Source organism: Nilaparvata lugens, chromosome 9, assembly GCF_014356525.2.
Source record: "Nilaparvata lugens isolate BPH chromosome 9, ASM1435652v1, whole genome shotgun sequence".
Lineage (NCBI taxonomy): Eukaryota > Metazoa > Arthropoda > Insecta > Hemiptera > Delphacidae > Nilaparvata > Nilaparvata lugens.
Genome location: NC_052512.1, coordinates 39,374,097 through 39,394,445, shown reverse-complemented (window position 1 = coordinate 39,394,445; position 20,349 = coordinate 39,374,097). Strand labels below are relative to the sequence as shown.

Sequence of the window (20,349 nt, the reverse complement as noted above, 5' to 3'; positions counted from 1 at the left end):
TACAGACACACACATACAGACCAATACACAAAAACCATTTTTTTGGACTCAGGGGACCTTGAAACGTATAGAGATTTAGAAATTGGGGTACCTTATTTTTTTTGGAAAGCAATACTTTCCTTACCTATGGTAATAGGGCAAGGAAAGTAAAAATGTTGTATTGGAAGTTAAGCCCCGCCCAATATCAGCGGTTTTTGTGTGTTTTCCCTGCGTTTTCTAGACCTTCTCAAGAACTAATTGACAGGTCATGTTCAAATTTCGTATAGAAGTTCAGCAAGGTTCTATATTTCTTAAGCAAATACATACTTGAGAGGGTTGAATATGGATGTCTGTTAAGTTCTCTATATCATTCCTGTTTCTTATGACGCAACTCACACCGATCAGGCTAGGCACAGACCAGTTAGTCAAGACAAGACAAGACATTATCAGACACAATAGGCCATATGAATAAAGTTGAGCATTTGCTTATACTTCTAGAATAAGGAGCATTTGCTTCATTTTCTATGAATAAACGTGAGCAAAACCTTTTGCTCATGCTCATCAAAAAAATAGTTTGTGCATTTGCTCAAAAGTAAAAGCTTTTGCTCAAAATTGTATGAATAAACTAGAGCATTTGCTCAAATTTAGAAGCAAATGCTTCAAAAAAGGTGAGTCTAGTCTAGAGCAGCTTATCACCTTTTGCTCATAGTAAAATGGCTCAACTAATTCTAATTCGTATGAGGAAGAGGAAACTATACCAGATACGATCACAACCAATTGTTGAGAACTATAAAGCTCTTATTAGATTCAACCATGATATATATCACCATTATCCATACAAAAGAATAAATAATACAAAAGATCACAACCAATAGTTGAGAACTATAAAGCTCTTGTTAGATTCAACCATGATATATATCACCATTATCCCTATAAAAGAATAAATAATACAAAAGATAGCTATCTGTTATAAAGATAGCCATCACAAAATAGGAGATAGGCATTAAAGAAGATGAGAGTGTGGACGATTATAAGAAGGCTATTGATATTATAAGAATATGCTGAAGATTGTTATAGAGATGGCATTTTTTCACGCTATTATTTCAAAATTATAAACTCAACTAACCTAAAACTCTATTCATAAATAGAAAACAGAGCAGACGACGCAAATACAAGCGGTGCACCTTACTTGCATATTTAGCGCTTCCCTGAGCTATAAAAACAAACTAAGGCTACAAAAGCGAATCAGCTGATGAAAAATCTCTAAAATACGTGAGCATTTGCTCCAGAGTTCAGGAGCATAAGCTAAGAGTATAAGGTAAAGCTTATTCCAAAGACCTTAAAGAGATATCTTTAAGGTCTTTGGCTTATTCATATAAAATGAGCAAATGCTTTTGCTTCTACCTTTTGCTCATGAGCAAAACCTTATGCTCCATGCTCTTGCTCATGAGCATTTGCTCTGGTTTTATTCATATGGGCCAATAATTTACATAGTTGCTTACGAAGACATGTCCAATTGCAATGATATGACTAATCAGTGTGTGTTGCGTCATAAGCAACAATGTGAAGTATTGTGACTAAACGTGTCTGATCATGTCTTGTCTTGGCTAACTGGTTTGCGCCTAGCCTTAGTTACAGTACCTTATGAAATCAGAGATTTGTATATTTTGAGAAAAGCAACTCTTACTGCATGTTAGAATCATGTCTGGTTATCGGTTTGAAAGTACTACTCGAAGTTTTGTATTATCCTATTAGCAGTTAAAGAATTCATGGAAATTTTTCAAAATATCTTCACATCTTCAGAAATAAAGATATTAACTTATTTGTGCCCGGTTGCAGAGTCGTTACATAAAATCAAACATAGCTATGTGAGACATAGTTTAAAATCACTGACATAAATGGTTGGTCGTTGCACAGTCGTTTGCCGAAGCCCATTTAGCTATATCTCGAATTAGCATCACACATAAGTCACACTGCAGCTCTATTCACTTTTTCCGTACATGCTTCTATCCAACCAATGTCTTGGCATCGGGCAAAGTTTCAATCGACATCACTGTGAACAGACCTGGAAGACCTCACATAAAATTGATAAACCATATGGCGACTCTTGGCTTTTGGCGAGATTTCTCACCATATTTAGCGATAATATTACAGATGGTTTTTAATAAACATTTTTCAAAAAAAGCTATAACAACGTTTAAAATGCATTTGGCGAGTGTAGATATTGGATTTAACAGCATGACTTCGGGCCCATAACTTAAATGACCGTTTTTAGCTATTGGAGACATAAATAAACTCTATTTCACGACTGTGCAACGAAATCATGTGTTTAATTGGGCGTTTTTAGTTTTATGGGAGCTATAGTTTACTTTGACATCTGTGCAACGAAAAGTGGAGTAATGGCTTCATAAATAAGTTAAATAACTGATTTTAACTTTATGTGACGATTCTGCAACCGGGCAATAGTATATCATTCTAAATAGAGTTCATAGTTGACCGAGCAAAGTGAAGTCTAAGATTCAAGTCGACAGTTTGGCATTTCTCTTAATGTTAAATGTTTATATGTCTATATGTTGCGCATTTACGGTGGAACGCGGTAATAGATTTCCATGAAATTTGACAGGTATGTTCCTTTTTAAATTGCGCGTCGACGTATATACAAGGTTTTTGGAAATTTTGCATTTCAAGGATAATATAAAAGGAAAAAGGAGCCTCCTTCATACGCCAATATTAGAGTAAAAATCATACTATAGAATTATTCATAATAAATCAGCCGACAAGTGATTACACAGATGTGTGGAGAAGCCAGTCTAATGCTGTATTTCCATAAGGTCAATAGCTGTTTCAATCAGGTACTTGTGGATGAGAAGGCGTGAGGTCTACAGTTCACAGAACTACTAGTATATCTATTTGTAATTGATGTTTTTTTAAAGTTAGAATAAATTTTTATTTTGATGAGTGATAGTAGCTTAACCTAGATTTTGATTTGGACTGTAGTATAAATTTGAAAAGGGACAGTTTTGGGCATACGCCTGTTGTGCCTCCTCATATAACTGTAAAAATAATTGTACGACTGAGAAAATGAATACTAATAGTTATGTGAACAGTAGACCTCGCGCAGTTATAAACCGCAGCCACCTCTTATACTGTCCATCAGAGTAAATCCTGTCTGTATGTCGTGTTGGCGAGATATCGGTGTGTAAACGGCTAATGGCTATCGGGGTTGGTGTATGAAAAATGTTAACATCAAAAGCTAATCTCCTTCAAGACATACTGGCAACAGGACAGCCCAAGTTCAAAGCAGAGAAAGTTCGAGAGACAATACTATGTTATTTTAGTTATTAATTGCATGCGCTATTGCACGCAATCAATAGTTCATATATTTATTTATTTATTTATTCACAATGGAGACAACGGGTTTCCCCAAATATGTCTCCTTAACAATAAAAATTGTACAGATAGAAATAAAAAAATAAAAATAATACGAACTTATGCAATAATAAATAATACAAACAACAATAATACCACCTAATTCAAAAATACAAAGATTTCAAATACTAATGAAAAAAGTTAAAATAAAACAAATTGGGAATTCAGAATTTATAAAAATTGAAGAATATAGCCTAATAACAAATAATAAACAAAAAAATTATCAATAGAATAAATAACATTTAAAACTGAACGACGTCTCAAACCATAAGCACATCCACACTGATACACCAACTATTTATTTGATCAGATCATGCTTACACAAGATTTAATTATCATATAACGCTTTCCGGAATTTAGCGCGAGAAAACCAGAAGACATCTAGGCGCCCAGACAAGCTGTTATATTAAGTTCTTTGCATCCTATTATTATTAATAATACATAAAAATTGTATTCAATGAGGCATGCAATGAGGCATGCGATTTATAGTCTACACAGCTGTTTATTTTATACCAAGTTACATTGAGATATTGAATTGCATGCGTCATGGCATGCAATTTATAATCAACGCGACAGCTGATTTATGATAATTCTATAGTCTGATTTTTACTCTAATATTGACGTATGAAGGAGGCTCCTTTTTCCTTTCATATTATCCTCGAAATGCAAGATTTCCAAAAACCTTGTATATACGTCGACGCGCAATTTAAAAAGGAACATACCTGTCAAATTTCATGAAAATCTATTAGCGCGTTTCACCGTGAATGCGCAACATATAAACATTTAAACATTGAGAGAAATGCCAAACTGTCGACTTGAATCTTAGACCTCACTTTGCTCGGTCAATAAACTATAAATTCTATCTTTCGTTACACATGCCTTTAAGGACTCGCCACACCAAGCTCGCCAGTACCGCCGAGGTAGTACCGCTGGTGGTAGTTTTCTCGGCTGAGCACGCCACACCGAAAAACGTTCGCTAGCGGTAGTCTCCGAGTAGTGAGTCTAGTAGTGGGGGGAGGGCGTGACTACAGCACTCAGCACTGCGCTACCTCTTCGAATCGCCTGCCATGTATTCAGGTTGAGCGCGCCACACTGAGCTCGCTTTGTCCGCCGTACTACCTCTCAGCGAACTTTTGTTGAATCGCCTAGCAGGCGGTCGTAGGTGGTAGTTCGCCGTACTACCGCCGCGGTAGCGAACTCGGTGTGGCGCGCTCAACCTGAATACATGGCTAGCGATTTTTAAAACTTCGCTACCGCCGCGGTAGCGAGCTTGGTGTGGCGTGCCCTTTACACTCCAGAGCGAAGCTCGGTCCCTCGATATTTAGCGGTTAAAGAATTTTGAATGTAAAAGACCAAGAAATTGTCAAAAAACCACAGATAAGGACAATAAATCTGTAAGATATACCTTAAATCTATAAGACAATAAATATGTGGTTTTTTGACAATTTCTTAGTCTTTTTCATTTAATATGAATAATTACCACATTATCAACTTCTCAACTACACAAAAAGGTTAAAGAATTCATAGAAATTTTTAGAATATCTTCACATCTTTAGAAATAAACATAATAATTTATTCAGACTTACTTTGTAAGGTCTAGATTTCGCCGATTTTCCAGATGCCTCCTGCAGTTTTAGTTTTGAGTCCTCCTGAAAAAAGAATTAAAAGAAAATATCAAGGAAAAAAATCTTGACAGAAAATGAAAACTAAAATTTTGATATCCCATAAACTTACAGATGGTGGTGTTAAATACTTAAAAAAAGTAAAAAGTTTTATTTTATAACATTGGAGACTGACATAGGAACTTATCAGTCATTAGCAAATTTTCACTGATAAAAACATGATGCCGACAAAGTTCTGATAATTAAATTACAAACTAGTGAAATAAATCTAATATCAAAGACGATTATGAATATGATATTGCTATTGGTCAATTGCTAATAAGTGAACTATAATATTATTATTGAGCGAACATCCGAATTAACATGCAATCAACTACCCAAAAAATGTTGTGCCGAAATTTCTTTTTTTTCGAAATTATAACTTTTCCAAGATAAAATTTTATTAGAGTGCTGGATTAACGTTGTGATTTTCTCACGGTATCGGAGTAGTTTCATGATGTCATTCCGCGCATTACGTAATTAAATTCTAATATTTCCTCTATTGTTTTCCAACGTTTTCCTAGAGTACTTAGAATTGTTGTAGACGCAAAATCATCATATAATGGAGTGAGTGGCCGTAGTCGAGTGGATCAGATGCTGGCTTTATGATTCAGAGGCCCGGGTTCAAATCCCGGCCCGGGCAAGATATTTATCTCGGGCCACTCCCGTGTTTCGGATGGACACGTTAAGCCGTCTGTCCCGGCTGCCTAAAAAGCAGTCGTTAGGTCATGTCAGAGGCCCTGAAATTGATCAGTTGCGACCTGAAAACTCTGACACCAGACCTGAGCCAGCCAGGTCACTCGATATTATTATTATTATTATCATAAAAAATCAGTTGAACGTCCATTCTATTGCTGAGTCTTCTACTTTGACTGAGGGAATTTAACTGTATTCTGTCCTTGTTAGTTTTATTCCTTTCTCGTTCTATTGAGGAAAATTATTGTTGTCCCCACCACGTCCTTTGTAATTTGGTATTTTTCAATGCATAATATTGCCAGCCCTGATACCTATTTTTGAGCCTGATTCGGTCGACTTGGAGACCTGAACAGGAGACCGATTTTAGATTCTGTGGAGTACAGGCATTATTTTCTGAGCTGATTTAATCATGACATATTCGTCTTGTTTTTCATTCTCTCCTGGAGACTAAAATTATATAATCGGGAATCATGTATTCTATCAGTTTTTATCGCTTATCTTTTCTCCAATAACTTATTTATGAAGTATTTTATTTAATTCAGAGCGGTTGACTGCTGCACTTTATTATTATTGTAGGCTATGGATTAGTGACAGTCGAAAACCCATTTAAGGGTGATTAATGAATATTTTATAGTATTGTTGTATTGTCTTTATTTTGATGATTCTACTTGTATGTATGTATTGTATTCATTAGATGATTTCATGAGAAATCATTCATTGAATACAATATTTAGTATGTTATTTATTTTAGCATTACTAAGTAGTTGTGACTTGTGTTGCAGGTTTTGTGTGTGTGTGTGTATTCTTGAATACTCATTCGAGGATCGTGCTGTAAATATGCCTTGCATTCGAACGAGGGCTTACGAATTCGCCGACCGAGATGGCCGGTGATATCGGACATCTGACCTTGCCGTGCGGGGCTGAAAGACGATCTTCGATCTGACGCCACTAGCCCGATGCCTGGAGGCCATCACCCTTCATCCTCATCCATCACCCTTTGGACACCGGACTCGAGGACGACAGATCTTAGATAAGTACTTGATACCCCCACTACAATATCAGATGTGCCCGCGTATATATGGTCTCTTAAAGACGTATTGTATTTGGTCTCTTAAAGACATGTGTATTCGGTCTCTTAAAGACAGGAATATCTGGTCTCTTAAAGACGTATTGTATTTGGTCTCTTATAGACATGAGTATTTGGTCTCTTAAAGACATGAGTATTTGATCTCTTAAAGACAGATTGATTATTAGATTATCCATGTAAAGATGTATTTTGTAATATTCTCTATATTATTCTCATTAATAATAATAATTTATTCTTTGCATGTACATATTTTACAATGTTTGGCAGTTCGTCAAAACAATAAAAACAACAATAAAAACAATAAATTGTTCATAAATATAAACAACAACAAAAAATACAAGAAGAAGAACAAGTCAATCAATCAATCAATTAAAAACAACCTGTATGAAATGAAAATTCAGGTGAAATGCTGTAAAATTAGATATGTAAGTTAGTTAAGAATAATATCATTATTAAATAAAGTCCAAAACAAATGCTGTACATTTCCTCATTGCTGTAAATTAGTTGAGATTTATGATATGACAGATATGGCAGAACCCCCCAAGAACTCTTCCAAACTATAAAATTCCCTGTTCATCAGCCAGTTTCCCAGGCATTCCTTGAATTCCCTTTTATTCTTCAAATTTGTGATTTCTTTAGGGAGAGCATTTAAAATCTTTTTAATCATATACTGAGGGCTTGTCTCAAAAAATTTAGTTCTATGGGTCTGAATTCTCAATTCTCTATTATTTCTGGTATTGTGTCTGTGGATAGATGCCCCAGTGAGCCAGGACTCTCGCAATTTGAATCCATACATTGCACATTCTTGAATATAGAGGCTAGGAAGAGTAAGCATTTTTAAACTTTTAAATGACCCTCTACAGGAGGTTCTTGGAGATTTCTTCAAAATCATCCTGACAACTCTCTTCTGCATCCTGAATACCCTTATTGAGTCCTGTGAAATCCCCCAAAACATTAAGCCATAGGTCAGGAGAGGCTGGAAGTATCCATAGTAGGCAGTCAAGCTCACTTTCTGACTCATTATTTTTGCTAGCCTTGATATTGCAAAGACAGCTTTACTCAGCTTTTTGATGAGGCATTCAATGTGCATCTTCCATTTAAGCCCAGAATCCACTTTTATGCCCAGAAACCCACACACCGCCGTAGACAAAACCTCTTCAGCCTCAATCCGAAAATTCATACATGGAGGAGTGCTTTGGCGTTGCAAGGAGAAATCGATGTAACAGGTCTTTCTCACATTAACTGACAAACGATTTGCCGTGCACCAATCCTGGATATTACCAATAACTATCTCTCCTTGAGTCTGCAGTTCTCTTATGTCCCCTCCCACGAGTAAAAAGTTTGCATCATCTGCAAAAAGGACAGTGCTTGCCTGTGTTATATTCTTTGGCAAATCATTGATGTACAAGGAGAATAGTATTGGCCCTAAAACTGTACCTTGAGGTACTCCTCTGGTCAGTTGCCTGTCTTGGGATCTGTATTTATAGTTCTTCACGTGACCATTTTCTGCTACAATTTCAACAACCTGTGATCTGTTACTGATGAACGACTTTAGCCATTTCAGAACTGGTCCCCTGAATCCATAGTATACCAATTTCTCAAAGAGCACATCATGATCCAAACTCTCAAATGCTTTTCTCAGATCCACAAACAACCCCAAAGCCTTCTTGCCTTCATCCAATGCATCATATACTTTGGATATGAGACTATTCATGGCATCTGTTGTTGACCTCTCAGACCGAAATCCAAACTGGCAGGGTGAGAGTAGCTTATTCTCACTCAGGTATTCTGTAATCGCCTTCTGGGCTAGCAGCTCATGTATCTTTGAGAATGAGTTCTGAACCGATATTGGTCTGAAATTGGCCAGCTCATTACATTTACCCTTTTTATACACAGGAATGACTCTACCCTGCTTCAATTTGTTTGGGTAAATGCCGGTGCTGAATGAAAGATTCACAAGTTCGGTCATTATCCTCCTGATTGGTTCAAAACACTCCTTCAGGATGCAGGTAGGAATATCGTCCAATCCACTTGTCATTTTGCTTTTGATCTTTCCTACAACAACTGACACCTGGTTTTCGGTGAAGACAGGGAACTTTTCTAAGGTAGTAGTAGTCTCTCCATTTTTCATAATCATATCTCTAAAAGAGTTTGACTTATCAAAATTTCCATCACAGCAACTCACGAAGTATTCATTAAAGGCATCCGCCATCTCTTCAAAAGTACCAAATGGAGATCCATTCACTTCAGTTGGATAAGTCCTTGTAGGCATGCTGGGGACAGTTTCCTTTCTTATCAATTTCCATATCAGCTTCGATTTATTGTCAGATGATGACATTACATTTTCTGCATGAGCACACCTTAATAGAGCTATTTGATGTCTGATCAATCTCTTCAAAGCTTTCAGCTCATTTTTGTAGGCATCATCCCTAGGGAAATACTTTGCAAAGAGGTAAAGATCTCTTCTAGCTTGGCAGAGGTCTCTGAGCAATGGTGATGGCCACCTCAATCTACCATTGGTCTTGATTTTCTTATTAACAATAGTAAATGAGTCATTGAATGCCTTGCAATATAATCTCAGGAATATGTTGAATTTATCATCCAATGAACCTTCAACTTGAAGAGCTCTCGACCAATCAATACTCATTAGTCTTTCCTTAAATACTCTTTTTTTGTGCTCCGAAAAGACTCTTACAGAATTAAATTTATCACACGCGACATCTGACATATTGAAAGAATATCTTATCAACTGTGCATAATGATCAGAAAGACCGAGCTCTATGACTTTGGCCCTTGAACTCTCAATCGAATCCGATATGAAACATAAGTCTATAAGAGTTGAAGATGATGCAGTTACTCTCGTGTGATCTTTGATTATGCTTTTTAGACCATATGACTCAAAGACAGATTCCAATTCGTTTTTTCTGGACGATTCCACTGAGAAGTCCACATTAAGATCTCCCACTAACATATATGCTGCGAACCTATTCACGACTATAGACAATACTTCTTCCAGGTGGTCAACAAAACGTTTGAAGTCATTATTTGGTGCTCTATAAAGGCATATTATCGCACATTTCATGTGAACCACTACAGCCACCTCGAAATCTACCTCACATGCCTGTTCAATATCCAATCTAGTGGCCGAGACCCCCTCTCTCGCATAAATTGCAACACCGCCTCCTTCTTTGCTACTTCTATTGAAGAATGAGATTAGGTTGAAGTTTTGTATTCTAACTGTATTACAACCATGAAGCCATGTCTCTGACAGACATAAGAAGTGCATGTTGGTCAGTTTCTCATCTCTCTCGACACTCTCCAGCTGCATGACTAGTTCCTCAGTTTTATTCCTCAGGCTTCGTATGTTGTAATGGACCAGGTTGAATTCGATTTTTGACTTGTCTTGCCTGCGAGTCACTCGAGTATAGCAATTTTTAGTGGAGGTTTTATTAGTACCATAATTGGAAATTATCTTATCAGGCGGATTAATTAGGTTTGTTTTCTTGTGGCTCGTCAAGTCTATTAGATTGTTAATGTTTCTCCCTTGCTGACCTCTGAAGGAGTTATCCAATCTGAAGAATTTCAACGTCTCAACAACGGGAATGCTATGATTACTGCCGGATAATTCATTACCTGTCACAAAGGATTTGGAGCTTCCCTTCCCACACTCAATTTCGCTCCTAAAAAACTGCCATCATGGAGAGGGATTGCTTGATCCATATTACCTGGCTTACTCATAGTATCTTTCTTATTAATCATTTCGAGAATTCTATCAGCTATGTAGTATTTCGCAAACATATTCAAGTGAAAACCATGGCGAGTGTGAAAACGCCTGCCAAGTTTACTAATCTCAATGACAGTAACATTTTTGAAATATTTACAAATCTTACGAATCTCAGTATTCACCTTTATTACAGCGTCATTAACACAAGACCATCTTGGTAGATCGTACCTAAAAGGAACATCAGTTATAAAAACTCTCGTGTGTCTCATTTGATAAAGTCTCTGACGAAGTGCTAACAAATATTTATCCATATCATTAGATCCAGATATAATTACTGCCGCATCCTGCATTACCAAATCTGAACATTCCTTGATACAATCCTTAGTAACATCCTGAAATTTAGCTCCTGGCTTGAGTATTGTTCTGATGTCATGATCACTCTTATCAGCTAATAAGTTACCTACCATTCTCCCTTGGCTACTTACAAAAAGTCTTATCTTATTCCTATATTTGGGTTTGGAGGTGTTCATATCTATTTCATTTGAAAGGCTCTTTTCATTAATTTTAGTCGGTATTTTTAATTTATTATTTTCTTTACGCTTTAGTCGACTATCAGGAAGAATACTGTTTGCAATGTGAGAATCAAATTCATTTCTTATCTTAAATGGATCTTCTAATTGACTGATACATTCTACACCCTTGAATGTTTTTTGTTTCAAATACTGAGCAATCGTGCTAAGCACTCTCCATCTAAACAATTTTGTGTCAAACTTTGTGAATTTAAGATTCAGAGCAGCACCTTTATCTTTATTTTCCATCCTCATTCTTACATACTTTTCTAGATGGAAAAGAACAAAAATTCCACAATCATGTGAATTTTCCTGCTTCAAACAGTCCATACCTGTTGCTTTTTCTACTTTTAAAGCTTGTTTCAATCTATCCAACAAAATTGACATGGGTTTTCCATTGAAGTTATTCAAAGAATCAAAATGGTAAACAGAAGAATCGGTAAAATCGTAGATAACAAGACTCCAGTGGGAGCCATTCCAACCAGAGTGCAAATTACTTTTACAGTTTAGATTATCATTGAGAATGAACGCTATATTTTTCTTTGCATATTTATCGGAATTCAGAAAAGAAGAATCAAAGTTACTATCATTAATTAAGAGTGATGTTACTACCGGATCAACAATCACAAGATCCTTGATATGAGCAAACATTTCAGAACAATAGGCATTTATGTCATTATCAGATAGAAGTTCATCATTCACAAAAGCACTCAATCTATCAATTAATGTGGACACCTGACTCTGAGCGACAGGTGAGTAGTTCCGCACAGCCGACTCCTCACTAGCAGCACCAGAAGAAGCGTTGCGACGCCGAGGCGAAAGTGGATCAGTGCCAAGAGAATTGTAAGCTGAACTGTTGTTGACTACATAGGTATTAATTGGGTCATATTCAGTTTGAGACGCCTTGTCAGCCACATTTTTTTCAGTAATACTCATTATCAGCAAATCATTTTGGATGGAGCGATCGACTGCTGCCTGCCACTCGACTCTTGAGCGTGTCAGTTGTTCCCTCAAAGAATCGTTTTCCCGCCGAAGCTCAGCAACCTCTTCACCATATTCCATATTAGGAAACTCAATGGAAGCTGGAGAACTGTGAGAGTAATATAAGCTACTATCAATATTAGACATGTTATGCATCTTTTGATCCCTAGTGGGGGTAGAAAAAGGATCCGTATCCTCTCTAGCGCTGCTATCATGTGAAACGAAATTCGAGACCTCAGATAATAATTTTTCTGTTTCATTGCTGTCTAAAGGATTGGATTTGGGAATAATTGACGATAAATGGTTGTGATGATGTGATCCTACCTTCAAAATTTTTGTTATTTGCTTATCTGTTTTCAAGGTAGCTTTACAATCTTTGTTTATACATCTCCAAGACAGATCACCTGAGACTAGAAGACGATCTTTCCTGTATGAAAACCCGTCATATTCAATTTTTTTATTACCTTTTGTAGTGTTCTTTATTTCAAATTCTATCACACTGACCATACTTGTAATCGACCCAAACGGAAAAAACTGCCGGTAATTAAACGCTAATAGTGTTCAATAGTATTGGAAGTGAAGCATAGAGAGGCAATCACAGGATAAAGCAGAATAACAACAGTTATTTATTATTGTGAATGCGGAGCTGATTATAGCATTTCAAGCCTCCCGCAATGTCCAATCAGAACTACATATAAACAATTCTACCAGTTGCTAGGATACTAGCTTTCCCGCCAAAATATTCGAAAGTACGTACAGCTGATTACACTTACTAACAGTAGAAATACAATCCAAATTCAGAAACAAACAGTCTTATCTTATCACTCGATAATGCCGAAAAGTCAATAGAATTGTCTCACCAGTGTTAAGATGGACTCACCAAGATAAGCACTCTGAAGAAATATACACTTTAATACTTTGAAGAATAACGTGCCCCGACAAACGACCGTCTACGCAGTTGAGCCGGCCAAAAACTTAGGTTAGGAAGATAGTCAGAAATGAAATCGTCCACCACCAACAATCACACACTGAGCACAGGGAATCCACTTAACAGCACAGCAGACCACCACTTAGTGATTTGTAATTTCGTAAGTAAAACTTATACATTCACAAGTAAAACTCAAATTTAACGTTTATCTACAGAGATACATGGAAGCCTGTTCACTCATCCTGCGCATGCGCAGTTCCCTCAATTATAAATTATTCCATAAATTATTATAAGAGCAGTCAGTACTCTCACATGTGATCTAAATCAGAAAATTGATTTCAGATTATGAAAACACAAATTGAAATTGTTAACCACTTTTATTATTGACCGAGCGAAGTGAGGTCTAAGATTCAAGTCGACGGTTTTGCATTTCTCTTTATGTTTATATACAAGTTCCGCATTTAAGGCGAAACGCAGCAATAGATTTTCATGAGATTTGACAAGTATGTTCCTTTTTGAATTTCGTGTCGACATAAGGTTTTTTAAATTTTGTATTTTAAGGATAATATAGAATGAGTCTCCTTTGAACGTCAATATTACCGTAAAAATCAGACTATAGAATTATTCATCATAGATCAGCTGTCGAGTGGATTATTAATTGCATGCAATTAATATCTCAATGAAACTTGGTAGAAAATAAGCGGTCGTGTGGAATATTAATTGCATGCAATTGTTAACTCGAATTATTTTCTCCCAACTTTTCTCTGCTTTCAACTCGGTAAGCTTTCAATGATAGTAGCATAGTTGTTTACAACAAATTATTAGCATTGTCGATACAACAACCCAAACAGCCATTAGTTGTTTACACACCGATATCTCGCCGACACGACAGGACAGGACAGAATTTGCTCTGATGGACAGTATTAGAGGAGGCTGAGGTTTATAACTGCGCGAGGTCTACTGTTCACTGAACTACTAGTTATTAACAGAACCTGGTTTCGTGACTTCACCAGCCAACATCTTCCTGATAATTATGGAAAGGTACTTTTTTGATCTCATTAAAAAGTTTCGATGTGTAAAGACTTTTGTAATTTTGATTTTGTTTCTAAAAACGTTTCAACATAACACAACTGTAATGATTTTAGATTACATTTTGTAGCGATATTCGTTAAGTTAATCTCTTTTAATAAGATGGAACAGCCATGCGACAAAAAGATAATCATTAGCTGCAGAACAGCGTAAGGCGTGTGTGTGTGTGTGTGTGTGTGTGTGTGTGTGTGTGGTGTGTGTGTGTGTGTGTGTGTGTGTGTGTGTGTGTGTGTGTGTTTTGTGTGTGTGTAAAATATCTTATCCTGGATAAAGATACGGTGACTTATTGCTACTGATTGTAACTTTCAAAATACTCTTGTCTGTGTCACTCTATGTATTAGTAGTTCTGTGAAAAGTAGACCTCGTGCAATTATAAACCACAGCCTCCTCTAATACTGTCCATCAGAGTGAATTCTGTCCTGTCCTGTCGTGTCGGCGAGATATCGGTGTATATATATATATATATATGCATATGCATACATAGGCCAAAATTAGAAAAAAAACATAATTTTACACTTAATATTTCAAATACCAATAGAATTTAGAATGTTCTGGAGCCACTGACACGCATCTTCTCCAGCATCATGGAGGGCCGACAGCCCTCCATGATAGGAGTGTTGTGGACACTCAGATATTAGGTGGTTCATTGATTGGATTTGTCCACATTGGCACAGAGGATCAGATGTGTATCCCCATGCTGTCATCAGCTCAGCACACCTTCCCACCTGCGTCCTGAACCGGTTAAGGCCACACCACTCTCTACGTCTCAGCTGGGTGCCAGGAACAATGTTATTAGGGTCATCCACAAGGCCTATCGGATATCGGTGTGAAAACGACTATTAATGGCTGTTTGGTTTGGTGTATCAAAAATTCTAACATCAAAAGCTAATTTCCTTCAAGACATACTGGCAACAGGCCAGCCCAAGTTAAAAGCAGAGAAAGGTAGAGAGAAAATACGATCACAGAATAGATAGGTACAGAATGGAAAGTATCGATCAAACGCCTATCCAACCAATGCTTTTTACATGTCACAAATCTTGAGTGCACCAAGACCACGGCACGTGACTGCGCCATCTTGTTAGAAATTAAAATCCTGGTCTTTTGATTGGCCCGGATCAGTAAAGTGATCCGAACCTCCCATCTATACTATTACAATGCTGAACTTTCTTACAAGATGGCGGATTTTTGTGCCATGATACTAGCAGACTTTCCATTCTGTATGTATTCTGTGATACAATGTTAGCCTACTTTCAGTTATTGATTATTGCATGCAACTAATAGTCCACACAACAGCTGATTTTTTACTATTGAGATACTAGTTGCATGCAACTAATAGTCCACACAACAGCTGATTTTTTACTATTGATATACTAATTGCACGCAATTAATAATCCAATCGACAGCTGATTTATGATGACTAATTCTATAGTCTTGACTTTTACGGCAATATTGGCGTTCGAAGGAGACTCCTTTCCCTTTTGCACTATCCTTGAAATGCAAAGTTTAACTCATATATACGTCGACGCGCCTTGTTTCAAAGTACTTGTATACCAAATTTTATCCAAATCAGACAATAACTGCGATTGTAACTGCGGTACAAACAAACAGACAAAAGCCGATAGAGTCGAACCTAAGACCTCAGTTTCGCTTCAATCAATAATGTTTTTTTTAATAAACTAGTAGTTCTGTGAACAGTAGACCTCACGCTGTTTTTTCATCCACAAGTATCTGGTGTCACCTGTTCTAGTTGATTCAGTTGAATCATTATTTACTCTTAAAAACTGTTATTTGTTTTCTCCAAGATCAAAAACTCACTTATGTTAACAAACTCAGTTCACGTTTGAATTTGTATCCCATATGATAATTTATGCAGTTCCATGATAATCTTTCCCTCTGATGAAAATATTTCTCAAATATTACAGAAAATTAATTTTTTTCAATCAGAGATATTAGCTTATATTTTATTCAGCATTATTTATTTCATTAAACCTTTTTTTTCAATCAGCTATTGAATTTGTTTCTCAAATGTGAGAATATTGATAGGCCTACTGATGGGCACGCATCATAATAACATGACTGCAAAACAAAATATTGAAAATATCTCTACCTTATAGAAACAGACACGGCTTCTCCAGACATCTGTGTAATGCATGCAATGAATAATCCACTTGTCAGCTGATTGATTATTAATAATTCTATAGTCTAATTAATCCTATCTTCAAAGTAGATAATATCGGAGTAAAGTATACAGTGATATCGGAGTGTGGAGAAAATTCCTTATCCTTCAATATTATCCTTAAAATGCAAAATTTCAAATAAAAACCTTGTGTATACATCGACGCGTAATTAAAAGAGGAATATTCCTGTCAAATCTCATAGAATTTTATCAACGCGTTTGGCCGTAATCGCGTTACATACAGACAGACAAAAGAAAATCCGAGTTAAAACATAGACCTCACTTCGTTCGGTCAATTACTACAGTATGCTGTGATTTATATCAATTAGATATGTTTTTTGTTTGTGTTTCCAACCTCAACTTTCTTGATGAGCTCGCCGAGCAGTCTGATAGTTTCTAGTTTTCGCTGAGCCATTATCAGCAGTCTCTCCTCCGAGGCGATCTTAGCGTTCATCTCCTGCGCCTCTTTTGCGCGCATCTTTTCCAGTTGTCGTAGTTTGCGCTTCTTCTCTCTTTCTCTCCTGCGCTGCAATTTATCCTCCTTCTCTTTCTGCTTCTGTTGTCTGTAAGAATAGAAAAGTAACAAAAATACAGGGGACATGGATATTTTAATATCAATATTCACTGAAATAGTTATTTGTGCAACTAGTGCGCAAAGTGACAGTTTGCTGAACCGAAAGAAACGTTTACGCCCGAGCCGTAGGCGAGGGCGGAATGGCTCCTTGAGTGCAGCAGAGGAACTTTGCGCACGTATTTCACATTTAATTTTTCCTACAGTTACCATTGAATATGAGAAGTGGTTAATTGAATGATTATGGGTAAAATGATGGCTGAATTCCATCAAATGTTTGTGTGTGTGTGTGATGCTGTTATTAATAGCAACCTTAATTCATTTAAAAATTGATAATCCAATTGAAGTTGAAAATTCTCAGCCAAAGTTCTCATTTTTATTCATTCAAGAATCAGAAAAAATACAGATGGAACAAAACTTCACATTCAAAATACACGCCAACAGCTTGTTGGCTGAACCGAGCTGCAAGATGGCTGAACACAACAAGATGGCTGAACCGACAAGCGCGCGACCTAGCGGGAAGAATCGTACCTAAGTTTGTTTCATCCAGCTAAAAATTACTGAAACACGATTCAGAAATTTAGCCTTTTGCTAAACGAGAAAAATGCTCAAATTAAACTGAAAAATATTTATAAAAATAAAATACACAACAGAGAATATTTATTGTAGTATTGTTATGTTTTTTTATTATTTTTATTTATATGAATATCGGACGGTAATCATTTAACCTCAAAATTCGAATTTTATAATGCATATTTGCTACTTTTCTCATTTCTTGGAGTTGAAATAATAATTATCAATAGAAAAGAACTATTATTTATTATTAAATGATGAGAATTCGTAAATGATGATTATTTAATTATGATTTAGATGAACATTTTTCTTGTTTTGGATTTCTAGATTGGGATTTTATCATAAATGTAGGGTAGCCATTGAAATGATTCTTATCTAAATCTACCCACAGTCATTTTTACCAACTTAATTTTTGTTCTCGTGCACTAATCCTCCATATAACCCACCAACTATTTTGTGTTGCCATGTTTCAAATCTGGAGTGCAGAAAAACATTTTCCCGCACTAGAGCGGAAAAGTGAATCTTTGCGTTCTGTAATCAGTGCAGGAATCATCACTTTTCAAGGTAACTGTAGGAAAAAGTAATAGTAAAGTGACTAAAGCTATAGAAAAGAGAGAGCATAAGAGAATATCCCATGGTAGGGGGGGGGGTTTATGTTCCAATTTTCAATGTTAACTTCAGGCGATATTAGTCCAAACATTTGAAAACAGAGAAGTTCTACCTTAAGGTGCGTACAGATTTACGCGCCGCGAACACGAGCAATTCACTTTTAATCAGCTGATGCCAAGCTTTTTATATCTGTATCTTACCGTTTCTGTAAAAATACAGATATAATCATGTTCATGTTCGAGTCGCGTATATCTGTACGCACCTTATGATTGTTTACAAACCAAATTGAATAACGAAATAACACTCACTAATCACTAAAGACTGTAAAATAATAACTTACTTTAAAAATTATGATATACTCTAATTTAGAGCTTGTTCACATTACAGCGATTTACGTTCGGTTGTCGCTCGATTGGCGAATCGCTCGGTTTGCCAGCCTCGTACACATGACAGCGATTCATGAGCGGTTTGCGCTCGGTTATAATAAATAATTACTAGGTACAACATCTATGTACTCAATCTTTATAACTATATTACTCTTTAACATATATTACTGCTCTGCTCGAAACCGCTCGGTTGACTGAGGACATGTGTACGCTCTCATGCCTGCTCTAGTATATCAAACCGCCCGGCAACCGAGCGACAACCGAGCGGTTGGACTGGAAACTACAACCGCCGCGATTCGCCGGCGACTACTAAAATCGAGCGATGCATGTGTACGGCACCATGTGTTTCCCTATACCTGGCAACCGCTCGGTTGGTGGACCGCGTGACAACCGAGCGTAAATCGCTGTCATGTTAACAGGTTCTTAGAAGATTTTTTCAAGATTCAAGATTCGTTTTATTAACCATCAGGCTACAATTATAGCATTAGGCAAGTCATAATACATACTTTTAAAAAGTAGTCTACACACAATTGAACAGAAAGTCGATACAAATTGAACAGATAAAGCATATCTACATTACATAAAATACATTCAATTCAGGTATTCAGGTATTCAGGTATTCCTCAAGTGAGTAAAAGGCATTATTTTTCAGATAGCTTACAATCTAAAATACAATCTATACAATCTTAAATTTGTTTGGAACCATGATATACCATCTCATGTCAACAAATCAGATAATTTTGATCAAGTCGATTAAAATTTCTAGATAATATTTCTCATGAGATGAACTGATTGATTAACAGCCCCCCAGCAGCAAAGTGAATCTGCTAAAAAGGTTTTATGGTTGAACGATTAAACGAGAAATTAACTTTTTTGGTGAATTTGGAAACGTCGCAAAAATATGTTTTTATTTTAAATATACTTATAATTTTTGATCAATTAAGGATAATTTTACCTTTCAAACCCTTAAGGTTTCTTTATCTTTTAGGTCGTGTTAATATTTTACAGCTGGCTATACGTCAGTTTACGAATTTCGGGGATGAGATATTTTGATTTTCCACAGACGCACTCGCTCAGTCACTTTTATTATCCACAGACGACGAAATTATCATCTGTTTTTCCATGGATGAATAATTATTATCCTTTTCATGAACTATTATTATCCTTCAGCAAGTTTTCCTAGGGATGAGACCTAGTGCAATCGAATTCTTATATCATAAACCTACTATGTTCCAAATTTCGTGAAAATCGTTAGAGCCGTTTTCGAGATCCGGTCACAAACAGATATACAAGCATCTAAACAGAAATTGCTCGTTTAATAGTATAGGATGAATAACGAGCGATATTATTTTTACTTTGAATATGCGAAAGGAATTTTTTACTTTAATCATTTCCACAGTCTCATATATTCGAAGTTGCGTATCTTGTGAAACACTTCAGTTAAAAAATCGAAAAAGTAGTCACGGTTGTAGAGAATTTTATCCTCTTTCCGCTCCCATGAATTGTTTTCCTGATTTCAGTACAGTTTAATAGTTACAGCTAATTGAAAAAATTATAATTTTCATTTTCTCATTTTTTCTGCAATTTTACTGTTTAAGAGTCTCTAAAACGAGTAAGATACATGATAGGAACTTGCGATTGGTCTCAAATGAAAGAGAATTACATGCTCTATAAGCTACGTTGCCTTAAACCCATCTTGCATGACTGTTTATTATCGAAAAACTGTAGAGACTGAGTAAATATCGCAAATTTCTTGACTTTTTTGAATCAAACGTATCTTACCTCAGGATTATATTTTTACAAAATTCATTTACCTCACATGAAAGAGGAGATTCTGTTCTTCAAATCAAGACCAAGTACCATTTTTTATCATTTCGGGTTACCGAGATAT

The 20,349-nt window shown here is 36.2% G+C and overlaps 1 protein-coding gene across 2 annotated transcripts in view; it reads right to left on the bottom strand.

Moving 5' to 3' along the window:
* The window catches only part of LOC111062090 (A-kinase anchor protein 17A), a 53,456-nt gene that overhangs the window by 10,080 nt on the left and 23,027 nt on the right, over positions 1-20,349 (bottom strand). For both annotated transcript variants that reach the window (XM_039435855.1, XM_039435853.1), the window contains 2 exons: positions 16,675-16,882; positions 4,995-5,057 (listed from right to left, as the gene is read on the bottom strand). In XM_039435855.1, the coding sequence (XP_039291789.1) occupies positions 4,995-5,057; positions 16,675-16,882 (271 nt within the window). The remainder of the gene's footprint in view (positions 1-4,994; positions 5,058-16,674; positions 16,883-20,349) is intronic.